This window comes from Podarcis pityusensis (assembly GCF_964106645.2).
Source record: "Podarcis pityusensis genome assembly, chromosome: 12".
NCBI classification, from domain to species: domain Eukaryota; kingdom Metazoa; phylum Chordata; class Lepidosauria; order Squamata; family Lacertidae; genus Podarcis; species Podarcis pityusensis.
Window position 1 is genome coordinate 19,818,006 of NC_138037.1, and position 14,271 is coordinate 19,832,276.

Consider the following 14,271-nt stretch of genomic DNA (forward strand, 5'->3'; position numbering starts at 1 on the left):
TGTAATTAAGTATGCCCAAATGGAGAATAAATAGAATTTGGGTTTTCGTCTAACTACTTATATCACTAAAAAAAAAATCCAAAAAATAACAACACTGGCACTTGTCCACCTTTACAGTGGAAAAAGAAAAAAAATGGGTGGCTCCCTTAACATGTTTCTTTTGTTAAAAAAAAAAGCAGCTGAGAACACATTATAAGAAAAACATGTAGAAAAAAGAAAAATACTCCATTTGAATTATAACCAGTGAGAAAATGTTCTAAACAGAGATGGAGAGCAGAGGCAACTGAATCTTGACACGTAACCTGAGAGCCAATACTTTTAGATATTTGTTTTATTTGTGAAAGACTCATGCCTCTACCTTTGCAAAATGCACAAGAAGTGTGAAACAGAAAAAGGGAGGCTCCTGCTTATGTATGTTTTGCTGAAATATGTAGCAATTTGAAAGTGTGCGCACCATGAAGGGGGGAGACTATATTTTATACTCTGCAACCTATACCTTAGAACAAAATATATCCTAAGCAGAGGATCTGAGAAAGAAATTCAAGTGTAAAACAAGCCGTGATCACCTGTCCAGGAACCACACATTTGCTCATTCACAGTAAGTTATGTTTTGGTTTAGTGTTGTGTGCAAACAAGGTATACATGTTAGAGAAAAAGAAGTGGAGTGTACAACTGATACCAAACTCCTTGTTGGATAGGGCCTCTCAGTCATAGCTGAGCCTATTCTATATAACATTTGACACATTACCTTTTTAAAGGAACTGTTACTAATAGCAAGTGTTCATACACCACATTATTAGCAAACCAAGTTCTCGTTTAAAGTATGTTGCACAGCACTAAACAATCAGAATTTTGCTATAGCCTGTTTTTAACCACCGGATTTAGGAATACTTCCTTGTCTGCTCACTAGAGACCCACTTTTTGGAAGGACAACTCATCCCTTTATGAGAACTACTTTATGTGAACATGCAAGCTGCTCACAGCTCCAAAGACAAGCTAATGTATTAACTATACACTTTTTTGTATCTTCACATTTAGGGAAACCACTCAGTAAGGGGCAAAAGTTTCTGCATTCAGTGCTTGCAACATTTCACAGGCTAGTATTCTGTTGCACTTCAGATTGCAAGGCAGGAGAAACATGTTAATGACAGGCCAAAAGGCAAGACCTGAGTTTAGCCAGTGCCACTATGTTTACACCTGTGGAGCAAACATTAAGGGCATTTCTAGTGCTTCCTACCAGAACATCAATTAGTTGTAAGCGACAAAAAGGAAGACACAGAAATTGTCCGGGGGGTGGGGAGGTGGGAGAGAGGGCAGGGGCAGAAGGAAAGTTTCATTAGAGCAGAAATTAAAAACAGAAATTGAATATATTTTTTTAATCCACTACCATTAAAGGGTGCCAACGACATTTGTTAAAATGATAGTGGGGGAAGGAAAAGGAGAAAGGAAGTTAACAGTCCAAATTATTATTATTTAAGCCACACAGCTGCATGGTAGGATACCTGGAGGGCCAGCTGATAAGTGAAGGTGTATCCCCATCCGAATCTTTCTGAAGAAACCAATCAGGTTTTGTTTTCCCTGCACTACTATAGAAAATAGAGCTTCAGAATTTTTTTCTGGCAATACGTCAATGCATGCACACACAATCCTCCTGTTTCCCCCCAATTCCTTAAGCAGTTTCTTCATTATTCACTGAAGGTATTTGGCTTATAAATGTAAGAGGCAGGCTTGTAGCTTTAGAATAGCTGCGTGTGAATGCAATTAGGAACATATCCACAATATGCACAGAAAAAGCTAAACCTCTCTTGAGACAAATATGCTCTCAATACAGACTGCTACTACACCCAGATGTGGGGGTTTTTTGGGTTTTTTTGTAGCTACACATTCAAATCATTTTTCTTCTGGTTCGATATTTAATGCAAGAAAATATTCCTAAAAAACGAAAGTGTAACATGGTCAAATTAACAAATGATGCATTGTCATAATAAAATTAGTTTAGACCTGCTTTTTGTTTGTTTAAAGAGAAGTTTATCCTGAATTTTCATTTTAAATGTAGGGTGAGAAGTTATATTGAGATAAAAGGGAAAGTTATAAAGAGATTTAAAAAAGAAGTCAAATAAACCTTTTAAAAAAGAATTTCATTGAAACATCTATTCTGATGCCTCACCCCATCTTATAACTTCTCTCGGTTCGATGTTTTTTATTTGTATTTTTTTTAAATAAATGAACTTGTTCATAGGCTTTGAAGAACCTGGACCTGGTAAGCCAGATTCAGAAGCCACTTACCACAGTTCCTGTTTTAGATGTAACAGGAAGCTATGCTGAACTGACTTCCTAGTCTGTTTGCTCATGTGAAAGGAAAAAGCAAAGTGACTGCAGGTTCAAGCAGTTTGGGCAAATCCTGGTTTATAAAGCCAGGATTTGATTGCATGAACAATGCCTTAGTCCTTCATCACTTAAATGAAAGCGGTGAGAGAAGTACAATAAATCAATATTTAGTGGTAATGATTGAAAACTGCAAGATTTTATTAAAATGCACACATTAAAACCCTAGCAGCACCTTGAAAAATTGCTACTTCAGACCAGGCTCTTGGAATAAATACTCATTTCTGACACTGGTGAAAGGCAGGTTGAGTCAATATTCAAAGTCAGCCACAAACTGCACCAAAAAACTAGGGGGGAAAGGGGGGAAGCAATGACATTGGCACCTTTCCCCAAAATCAGCATTCCTAGCCCAAGAAGCTGCCAGGATCTAGATAGGTATGGAAGCTAGAGAGTTTGATGCCAGAGTGAACTAGCTTAATCTTTATCACAGAGGAGCTTTAGCTAGAGTCAGAGTGACCTGACATGTAGCCCAAAATGGAAAGAATGAGGAAGCTGGCAGCATTAATCCCAATGAGAGAGACCTGGTCCAGATCTGCTTAATGTACTCTGCTATTTTGATCTGTGCTAAAGCTCCAGAATATAAAAGCATACTTTAACTTGAAATAGTGAGTACAGTTTCTATGTATGCATATGCACACATGTGAACATGCATATGCATGCACACACATGTACACTTTTTAGAAGAATGTGTGCAAAAGAAGCAGGCGCAATGCAAAGAACTAAAGATAAGGAAATACTGGGAGTGAGTTTAACACACATATTCTCTGGGCCCAAAAGGCAAAAATGAAATGGTGTTTCAATAAGACTAAGTAAGTTCCATCTCCAACTACATTTCATTACTCTTATCTGTACCTGGAGTGATAGGATGGCTACCTTTTCCATGGTTTTCCCCTGCATTGTTCCCAACAATATGTTCACCTGTTTTGATTTTCAGGTCAACAGCAGGGAAAAGGGAAACATTGTTTTCCTCAAAGTCCAATTAAAGGTCCAAACATCTGCCTTTCTTTGGAAGGCATTTGCTGCCATTGTTTGCCCTATCTGCTGCTGTGCCCAATTAAAGGCCTTTTATGCTCAGTGATCGCAGTCAACCAGCGATCACATAGTAAAAATGATGCTCACAATGCTATAGAACCAATCACGTTTGGTTCATACTGATGTAGCCATGCTTCTTGAATAAGCAATCACTTTCCTCTGTTTTAACATAAGAGCAGCTCTCCAGAATTGGACCAAAGCCCAGTATAATCCAGCACCCCATTTCTCACATTGGCCAGGTGACACCCATGGGAAGGTCACAAGCAAGGTACAAGAGCAACCGTTCATTAAAAAAGAAACCAGCAAGAAGAATTTTGGCGTATCCTTATACAGAAGCTTGAACTGTTGGCTGAAATCCCTTGGAAGAACGCCCTTTACCCTGGATACTGATACTTTTAGTGTGGAAAAATAAGAAAGACAAGTTTATCAAAGGAAATACATGTTGGATAGGAAAGATCTTAGTTCTGTCTAAGATGGAGATGCAAAGAGCCATGATTGCTCTTTGAACTTTGCAGGAGAGAAACAAAGGAAAGATGCCTCCTCTCTCAAGGTGAGACTGAGAGGAGGGGGAAGTAGGATTTTAGGTCAGCAACCCTGAGAATGCCAGTCTAGCGTCTGAACAGTTTAGGTCATAAAGACAATCTGGGAAGCTTGGAGGTTCCTCTATCTACTTTCTCCCCATGCAAATCCCATCAGCTTTAATGCAAGCTGAGTTGCTTCCGAAGGCTTCCAACAATACTTGAGTAGCTGCATTACTGTATAATTGCATAAAATGTAAGTGACTCCATGGAAGCAACATTGGAGGAGGTGGTTAGTTAGCCCTGTCACCCCAGATACACACAAAAGGACCCTAAAACCCTGAAAAACCACCACAGACATACCGTATTTTTCGCTCTATAAGACGCACCAGACTACAAGATGCACCTAGTTTTTGGAGGAGGAAAACAAGAAAAAAAATATTCTGAATCTCAGAAGCCAGAACAGCAAGAGGGATCGCTGTGCAGTGAAAGCAGCAATCCCTCTTGCTGTTCTGGCTTCTGGGATAGCTGCGCAGCCTGCATTCGCTCTATAAGACGCACACACATTTCCCCTTACTTTTTAGGAGGGAAAAAGTGAGTCTTATAGAGCAAAAAATACGGTAATTACTTTCTCTTGGTACTTCACTGGTACAGAAATTTAGATAAATTGCATTGCAAGCAGAATAGGCAAAACAATGACCAATTAAGAGCCATCACTTTTACCTCATCTCCGAATACACAATAAAAATTAAATTCAAACAGGAAATGAATATTGGGCAACTGCAGGACAAGTTGGGAACTTAAAAGATTGCATTTGCCTGCCGCCAGTTTTAGGTCCCCATTGAACATGATGAATTCTGAAATACATGATCCACTTCAACTGGGCAAACACACAGCAATTCTTTCGCCGATGGCAAAGGTGGTATTTATAAAGCAACATTTTTTTAAAAAATCTATAGAATTGGGAAGATTGCAGAACTCAACTCTGAAACTATTTTTTATTCATGCAGCCATAATCTTCCCTTGTCTTTAAAAAGCTTCCCAAGGGGGCTTTCATTTAGTGGGTTGAGACAGGTTTCATTTGAATCTAGGACAGGAACATATATTGGAGGTTGGGTTGAGAGACAGACCTTATTATAATCTCTACAATGTAGAATTTGTTACAGCTTCCTTCCAATAAGTCTATGTATTTGAATGTGTGACACTGTGAGCTACTTTGGTTGTTCCCTTCTCAATTTTCAGTTTGGACTGATCTTTTTCTCATTGGTTTACAGTGTAACAAGGGCACCATTTGTGGTGGTTGGTCCTGATCAGCCAAGTTTGTTAATACACATGTAAAGCAATCAGCAGCTGCCTTCAAGGAACCTGTCTCTGCTTCAGCAGCAGCCTTTATCATCCAGTGTGGCTCAGCAGAGAGGCTTTCGCAACTGTGCTCACCTGCTGCCAGTCACAGACCTTCTCCTTCTCTTTTTCCATCAAAGTCTGTCTTTGGGTTTAAAGTGCTCAGCAATCTTCTTCTCATTCATTCATTCATTCTCTCTCTCTCTCATCACCATCAGTCAACATATTTGCCATGACAGATAGCTGTGGGGTTTTTATTGTGTTCTCTGTCCCATAATCTCTCTGAACGCTTCTTGAATATTGAGAGGGCTCGGACCCCTAAAAAAAGACATTGGGGGGCAGACTTCTTTGGCTCCTAGGAGTTGTCGTGCCTGCATTCAGACATCCCAAACACCCCCACAAGCAGCCAGTTACGTGGGGCAGAGATACACACACACCTGCAACACCAGAACACAGTTTAGCTGTCCTTGATGTTACTGGGAGTGAGAAGGGAGAAAGGGGGACTTGGCTGCCATTTTTTTGGAGATGGCCATGTTCTTAATAAGGCATCATGTGCTATTGACGGTATATTGTTTGCAGACAGAAAAATGCAACCTGAAATCCTCACATTCACTCACTTCGAATTGATATGCGGATTGTCTGAAATTTACATTGGGTTTTATCTGTGGTAACTGGAGGGTCTGCAGAATATTTGTTCTCTCAAAATGGGTAAGTTCGTTTGTAAAGGTATTTGCCTTTTTAAAGACTCAAATGCTTTTCAGAATTCTTTCACTCAATCTGTTCCCTATTTCTGCACTGACCTCAAAGTTTTTGCAACTCAATTTGTACACCAGTACAACACCACCTGCTTTCCTGGTTGATTTCAACCATTCTTTCAAAGGCTGTTCCAAACATACAATCAATGCCATGAATTTTCCCTTCCCAAAATCCTATATCCAATCTTATTCCTGCAACACTAGAAGTGCACTGTATGTGTCACTGTACTAACTCACACCTCTTGATGGGTAAACCTTGTGCCGCTTGCTTCCTACCCAGTTTTTCCCTTATTGCCAGTGCCACCTTCTAATATTAAGACAATGTGAGGTCCTTGGAGCAGGTACCATATATATCAACAGTTGCTGACACTCTACAAAACAGGAACAGGAACAGCGCACTTACCCTAATCTGCTGTCGCTGAGGGAATGACTTGGTGAAGCTAGCTGCTTTGGTGAAGAAAGGGAAACCCTGCGAGTTTGCTTTGGCGAACTTGGCACTTCACTTAGGGAGGAGTCATGGCCAATATATGAGAAGGGTGTGGAATTCTCTGATGCAGAGGGTAGATCGTGTCTGTTGCAACTGGGTTCTGGGGCTTCTCTCTCATTGTCCTCATTCATATGCAGTTTTTCCCCTTCTGGAGAACTTGCCCTCTCAAGCACATAATTTTCCTTTGACTCCAAAGAAGCATTCCTCATCTCCTTAGTCTCTGTTCTCACCGAGTACAGAGAACTATAATCTTTACTTTCATCCTCATTTTTCTCACTCTTTGGTACTCTCTTCTCAGCCACTTCTTGATCTTTCCTTGCCCTGGTGTATTTGGATAAATATTCCGAGTCCACATCCGAATCTATTGAAAGTCCGTATTTCTCAGCCAGCTGGCGTCGCCTCTCTGCCTTGTACCTAGCTATCCTTTCCGCTTTGGACTCGGGTCCCTGGGAATCCATGACTGAAGGGCTGTAAGAAGGTGGCTTTGTTTTTCCTCCACTGGATTCTGCTTGGTATCTTGATCTAGGCTGATTCTCTACTGATGAATCTGAAGTTTCTTCTTCATTTGATCTTCCTATAGCAACACAGAATAATTATAACGGACAGAAGATTTCCCAATTTCTCTCTTTTTAAAGAAGTGCTACAAAGTTGTAAGTATTATCCTGACACTCATCCACTTCCCTATGACTTTCTTCCAGATGCCTTAGTATTCAACACAAGTTACAATGTTTGAAGCAGACATTAAGGAATCTACGGGCAAGTCTTTGGGCTTTCTGTTCCGTCTCACTGTTTGCTAAAGATAAAATGAAAAAATAGGCTAGTGTGATGGCTTGCAGAGCCTGTAAATAGCCTTTGCCTCTGTTAATGGCATTTTGGGTTAGGGAGCTCCCCACAGTTTGGTTAAAAAATGTCCTGGGTGGGACTGTGCATATTTGTGCCCCTGTCCCAAGGTTCAGAAGCATCCCTGGGCTCAGTCCTTGAGCCTTAAAAATTCCCCTTAGAGGCATCCCCTGGACAGCTCAGTTGGATAGAGAATGGCAACACCATTCTGATAACACCAAGGTTGCTTGGGACAGATGCATATTCCTGCACTGCAAGGAGTTAGACTAGATCAGGCATCCCCAAACTTGGCCCTTCAGCTGTTCTGGGACTACAACTCCCATCATCCCTGACCACTGGTCCTGTTAGCTAGGGATGATGGGAGTTGTAGTCCCAAAACAGCTGGAGGGCCAAGTCTGGGGATGCCTGGACTAGATTGTCCTCAGGGTCCCTTCCAACTTCACAATTCTAAGATTTCTATGATTTGCTTATCTCTTTGTCAACAGCAGTTGGTGTCCAGGACTTGGGGCTAAAAACAGAGGAAGTTTAAGTCCAGCTCAGTTAAACAACCTTAATAGAGAGCAGTGAAAATTAGGAGTAACTTTAAAACTTGCAACTGCTGCCTGTTTCTTGCGCGTTTACCACAAATATTTGAAGTTACTCTTCAATTTCCAAACCAAGCTGTGGGGACTTCTCCCATTATTATACATCCTATCAAAATACAGTAGAATTGCTTATAAGCTGTGTCTTTTATTTCAACCATATTACTTTTTAAATAGGCTGCCCTGGGCTGATAAAATCCTAGATACATCGTGCAGCTGAGCATCCTCACTATTCATCGATTCTATGGATCCTTATGGTTAGCTATTTCTAAGCATGAGCTGCATTTAAAAACAAAAAACCTAATACAGAAGAACATAATAGTTGATCGGGCAAGTATTTGACTAACTTAAAGCCACCTACTTTTCTATGTGCTAGCACACACTCCCATAGAATAAAGACCCTAAAAATGTTTTAGGTATTTTATACCAGTTGCCCTTTAAAACATAAAGGAAATACAAGGATTCTATAGAACCTACTCATAGCTAGGCAGAGCTCCTACTAGCCCAAATCTGCTACAATATTTGGTTAAGAATAGCAAATATTACAAATATGTTTCTTACTGAAGTGAGGACTATATGGATCTGTTGCACGCATATATCTTGGTGTATCTTCTTCTAGCAAACGATGGGTAACCAATCCTGGACAGTTTTGCAAAAGGACGGGCTGAGTGTCATTTTCAATTCCCTCTAAACGCCTAGCTATCCTTTCTTTCCTGGGGAAGATGAAAGCAAGAGGTTATGCCAGAAATACCCCCAAAGAACTGGAAATCTATCCTAAGGAGAAATATAGAGGAAGATCTAGAATTTACCTTTTCATTTCCAAGGTATCCTGCCTGTTCGGTTCAAAGAGTTTTCTTAATTCGGAAACTGAAGCAAAACAAAACCCCACAAAATACTTATTAGAAATCTGAAACTATGCACTTTGTTAATGGAGTGGTTTGCAGTTGTATTCTAGGTTAGTCATAAGCATAGACCCACTGAAATTAATGCACAAGACTACTTGTAATTAATACTACCTATTAATATTAATGGGTCTACTCTGCTAAGTCAGATACAACCTTTGGATTTTTACAATACGGTCATTAGCAAACAGCAGATTAAGAAAAATATTATGTAAAACTTTGGAAACCAGTAGAATACCAACATTATTCTCATTCCTGTTCAGGGTGTTTCTCAACCATACATAATCATAAAACAACTTTGGGTAGAGGTGAGCCAGCTCATGTTATGCAGACACTTCCCTGATCTTAAAGACCTTCTCTTTTGAAGTTACTAGAGTTCTGTGTTCCTTCAAACAGCAGACATTCATAATTTTTTTTAAAAAAATTCATACTTCATGCTCAGTGGAGAAGCCATTACAAAGAAGGAGGCAGGAGCTCTTGCTTCAAAGGTACATTAACTCTACAAGCCACAACTGTTCTGCAGTCTGCTAGCAAGCAGCAGCATTCCACAACCAGGGTGCCACCACTGAAAAGTCAGTGTTTCAGCTACAACCCATCTCACTTCTGCAAAAGGTGGAATCCAGAGCAGGGCATATAAACCAAATGTAGGCAGTGGCGGAGCTTCATGCTCCGGCACCGGGGGTGGACAGCAGGCGGGGGCGTGGCTGGCACGCGTCCCATGGGCGTGGTGCGCCGCCCACAGGGAAGTGGCGCATGTCCTGGGGGTGTGGTGCATCGCCTGTGGGGGCGTGGCGCCCAGCGTGTGGGGGGGGGTGCAGCTGCGATTGCACCCCACCAGGATCGTGGTGTAGGGGGCGATGCGCTCCCCCCACCTCCCTCTTCCTCCGCCAGTAAATGTGGGCCAATGAACTTAAGGTAATAGTTGTTGTTGTTGTTACCATCTAGTTTTTATTCATTTTGCAACAGTGTAAATAAAAACAAATAACACCCCAAGAGGAAGCAGAAGTTTACATAGAAAGTGGCAGCTGCTTTTGACACCTTGGTTTGCACAGCTATGTTCATTCAGGCTCTATCCAAAATCGGCAGGATCAGAGCAAAATCAGAAGCTGGCAAGTCAGGAGGAACACTGAGACCAGAGCTTGGGGAGGGGGAATCTTGTGGGTCATGAGTGGAGCAAACTGCATGGCTTTCACTCACTTTTCACTCCCCAGCCCTGGTTAATTGACAGAACAATTTTACTGCTTGAACCACTAATGCACTGTGTGCTTGGCAACTCTAAAGCTGACTAGGGCACAGGTTTTTAAGGGGGCCTTTCGAGAGTTATGCAGTCATTTCCCTTCAGGCCACAATTTTTAGGCACGTGTTTAAGAGCCGAGGACCTAAGCCACATAAATAACACCTACGCATAGCCAGCTCTTATTTAGGTGCAGGCCTAAGAGCATAAACGTCTTTTTATTGCCATCAATGGACCGTCACCGTGGTTAACATATGAACTGCAAGTCGCCACTTCGCTGAAGCAAAACCCTGAAGAGTTTATTTGCAAGTGAGACCTGCAGCAAAATGCCTCCACACTCCATAAGAAATGTTCCTGTTCAGGGCCCCAGGCAGCTTGGAACAGGAGATTTGTACTGTGGTCCCGTTCAAGCCTTGCAGGGGAGGGAAGGTGAAAGAAACAAAATAGGATTCTCTCCTTTCCCACAGTGCAGTGCTGGATGGTCCATATCCCAGGTTAATAGCCAGCTGAGAGGTTAAAACCCTGCAATCTTAACTCTGCAGTTGATGCAATGGTCTTCCTCAGGTGTCAGCAGCATCCTGGGTTGTGCTGCTGTTTTGCAGGCCTAAGTGAAAGCTATGGGCTTGTGGAGTATCTCCCCAACACCTTCTCAAGCAAGACCTGAGATAAAAATAGCACAGACCTAGCCTGCGCAGCATCACACTTTTTCCACACTTGAGATTCCAGACAGTTATATCAGTTACATAGGTTAACACATGACTGGAGGCACTCCTGAGGCAACTTTGTCCCCATCCCCCTTTAAAGTGACCTGACAGGTAGCCCTGCTAACATGAAGTTCCTCTAGATCAGGAGCGGGCGAACCTGGGGCCGTGCAGATGTTGATGATCTACCACTCCCTACAATCCCTGACCTTTGACTGAGAAATTGCAGAATGCACAAAAAGTAAACATTTCCTACAAAAGGGACACAAATCTGGGAGGGGCGGGTGCTGAAGTGTCCAACAATATCTGGAGGGCCACAGGTTTGCTTCCACCCCATCCTATATGCTGTATATAAGTAAAATTCACATTCACCTAGGTTTAAAAGTATCCCCCCCCCCCACAGATACTAGTAAATCCCTGGGGACAGGGAGAAATGGTCAGTTAAATTTTGCTTTTCATATACATCCTGTAATGTATGTATCATCAGTGCAAGACACCTGCATGCTCACTCTTTTCACGATCCCATTGAGAGGTATACAATTTCACACAGACGTGCTGGGCCAGTCTGAACATCAGCATAAACTTTTGACCATTGAAGGATACAGCTGGGCTGCACAAGTTATCTCAGCACAGCTGAGAGGTACAGAACACTTACAAGAGAGAAAGCAGCGTTTTAAAGATGAGTGATCGGACATGCATTTGCAACCAGCTTTGCTTTAAGTCACTTAGTCCCAAGGATTTTATACAGATCATGTAAGTGACAACCCTTCTCCCATAAGAGGAATCACAGACTTTAGAATCTATTTTTAAATGTTGCACAGGACACTTAAAACTGGGTTATTTTGCAATAGATTGCATTATAAATCTTAGTTTTGAAAGCTATATATGATTGGAGGGTGTTTTTACACAAGGCAACAGTTACATTTTAGCAGGTTAAATATGCCAAGAGTGTCTTAAGATATACTCCAATGGCAATTTAAAAACAAGCAAAGGAAGAAATATCTTTGTCTCTCCAATTATATGTTCTGTGTGTCAAACAGCTTTAAATTTCAGGAAGGAACAGTCTTCCCTATCACACTAACAAATGTCCCACATTATGGCAAAAACTCTCTCAGGCAGGATAAAGGATCCAGTTAGATACTAGCCATGTGACAGTAATGCACAGTCTATTTTAAGAGCAAAATTGAAAGCCTTTTGCAGTTTCTATCACAAGGGGAAGACACAGGCATGTCTAAATCCAGACTTCGAGAATTTTGCATCGCCATTTTAAAAACAAAAACAATACCTAATTCCCAGATCAATTTCATGTAAGCAAACGTACTGATTTCTCTGTGCACCACTTTGGAACTATTTCATGATGCTAGGGCAGTGTTCTTCCAGCTTGGGGTCCCCAGAAGTTGTTTGACTACAACTCCCATCATTTCCAGCTATCTTAGCCAATGGTCAGGGATGGTGGGAGTTGTAGACCAACAACATGTGGAGACCCAAGGTTGAAGAACACTGCGCATGGGGATGATATTGGAAATAACATAGGATTGGAAGGGACTTGGAGAGAGTGGGGAAGTTTTGTGATAGAATGGATGAGCCCTGAGGCAAGGACAATGGGGTCAGAAAAGAGACTTAAACAGAAAAGACTTAAACAGAGAGCCTTGGGGAATGGTTGCTGCCTTCTTCTGCAGTATGCAGCTCATTTAGAGTTACCCGGAGTTACTCCTCTGCAAGAGCTCTCCTAGTGCAGCTGTTCTGTGTTTGCAGTCCTCTGTCCAGTCTAAAATGAACAGTTTTTCTTTGGAGATCTAAGTCTTCCATTAGGAAGATTCCATTAGTTGATTCTAGGTAAAGGCAGTTAGGGCTGGAGGCCTGAACTAACCATTCACATAATGTTCTGTGTTTTTGAGAGGCCCACGACAGGGAGGGAGGCTTGCTAAGGGCATCTTGCCCCAGGACCCTACAAGACCTGGAGACGGCACTGAACTTCATGTTTCCGGTTCCTTTTTGAGGGAAGAGGGAGGTGAATGACCATTGCTGGGAGATTTCGCACACCAAGATAAAAGTTGAAGGTTCATTGTTGGCATGTCAGAATTTTGCAAGGAGTAGAACTATTATCCCAGAACAAACCCTCTGCTTTCAGCATGCCTCTTTCAGAAATGGGGCAAAAGGTTGTTTACAAAGGAAGCATGTCTATGGTAATCTTTCAAAGCGACGTTCTAAAAAGCCACTATACAAGAAAACACAATTCTGTACCTACCTTTTGGCAGCACTGCTAAAAGGTTGGCATCGATATCCTTAGTGCTGTTTGCAAGCTCTTCTTTATCCTCAAATGAAAACTCTTTCTGAAAACTGTAGCATCGACAACATTATGTTTAACAAAGATGTGGAATACTCTGCTATTAATCAAGTTATACTACGGCATACAGGCAGTCCCCCCCCCCCCACCGGAAGCATCAGTGCCTTAGCTAAAAAGTACTTGGACAGCCCATGGCATCGGCTTATCATCCTTGATGATCAATACTACATATTATGCCATATCCTCATTGGTTCTTCTGGTCCTTGGTTTATTAGTGTGGGAGTTCATGCCTGTGCTGTGGAAAATATACTAATCTCACAAACTCTCTTTTGTTCTTCTGGCTGCAGTTTATTACTATTATTATTCTCAGTCTAGACCAGCCTTCCCCTGATGTGCACTCCAGATGTTGTTAGTATCCAACAGCCCCAGGTTGCATGCCCAGTGTTCAGCAATGGTAAGTGTTGTAACTCAGAAACATCTAGAGGGCACCAGGTTGTGGAAGGTTGGTCTATGTCTTGGCTCCTACCCTGACCATTGCCCTCCATAATCAGAAATTCTCTAGTCATTCACTAATCGTAGAGATTACAAATACAGCATCTATCCATATTTTCTTGGTTTCGATCTGCAACTGCGCTGCAATCTCATGCCATTTACAGGAATCTTTTCATGCTATTTTTGCACAACACACACACACTTCCCTTCGAAGCTATTGATGCCTACAAGAGCTCATATCTGCTCCTGCACACCAGGTGCTTAGAATGTGTGCTGTAGCCTACCAAAGTGATAATCCTCCGATTCTGAAACATCACTGTTTTCTCATTTGTTTTTAGGTGTATTACCTTTAAAGATCTACTTATATTTTTTCTGTCAATATATCTTTTTCTGCAACTGAATTTAAGGGAGGAAAGCTTTCTAGTTGATCTCATTGCCATATAATTGGGAGTCATAAACTCTTGCTGCTCTACTGCAAATCACCCAAAGATCTACCAGTACATCCAAAACAACTTTCTACCCACTTCTATTCTAGCCAATATGACTTGTAAAGCTCACATTGTAGTAGTGGTAGGATAGGCTAAATTTCTGACTTAATAATCTATGGCAGGGCTGAAGAGCTACATTTCTTCTTTTTCTTGAATTTCCTCTCTCTCCTGGCACAAATTAGAGAGGTGGCCTTTGCCCACTTTTATCCCCTGCCAATCTGTTGCTAG

At 41.6% G+C, this 14,271-nt stretch overlaps 1 protein-coding gene across 15 annotated transcripts in view; it reads right to left on the reverse strand.

The window, feature by feature from the left end:
• SVIL (supervillin) overlaps positions 1 to 14,271 on the reverse strand; it is a 143,991-nt gene that overhangs the window by 52,974 nt on the left and 76,746 nt on the right. For 11 of the 15 annotated variants that reach the window (XM_080975248.1, XM_080975249.1, XM_080975260.1 and 8 more), the window contains 5 exons: positions 13,025 to 13,116; positions 8,749 to 8,806; positions 8,501 to 8,652; positions 6,435 to 7,092; positions 1,503 to 1,586 (listed from right to left, as the gene is read on the reverse strand). In XM_080975248.1, the coding sequence (XP_080831374.1) occupies positions 1,503 to 1,586; positions 6,435 to 7,092; positions 8,501 to 8,652; positions 8,749 to 8,756 (902 nt within the window). In that variant the 5' untranslated portion in view covers positions 8,757 to 8,806; positions 13,025 to 13,116. The remainder of the gene's footprint in view (positions 1 to 1,502; positions 1,587 to 6,434; positions 7,093 to 8,500; positions 8,653 to 8,748; positions 8,807 to 13,024; positions 13,117 to 14,271) is intronic. The other 4 variants (XM_080975252.1, XM_080975251.1, XM_080975256.1 and 1 more) reach the window with 2 other exon arrangements.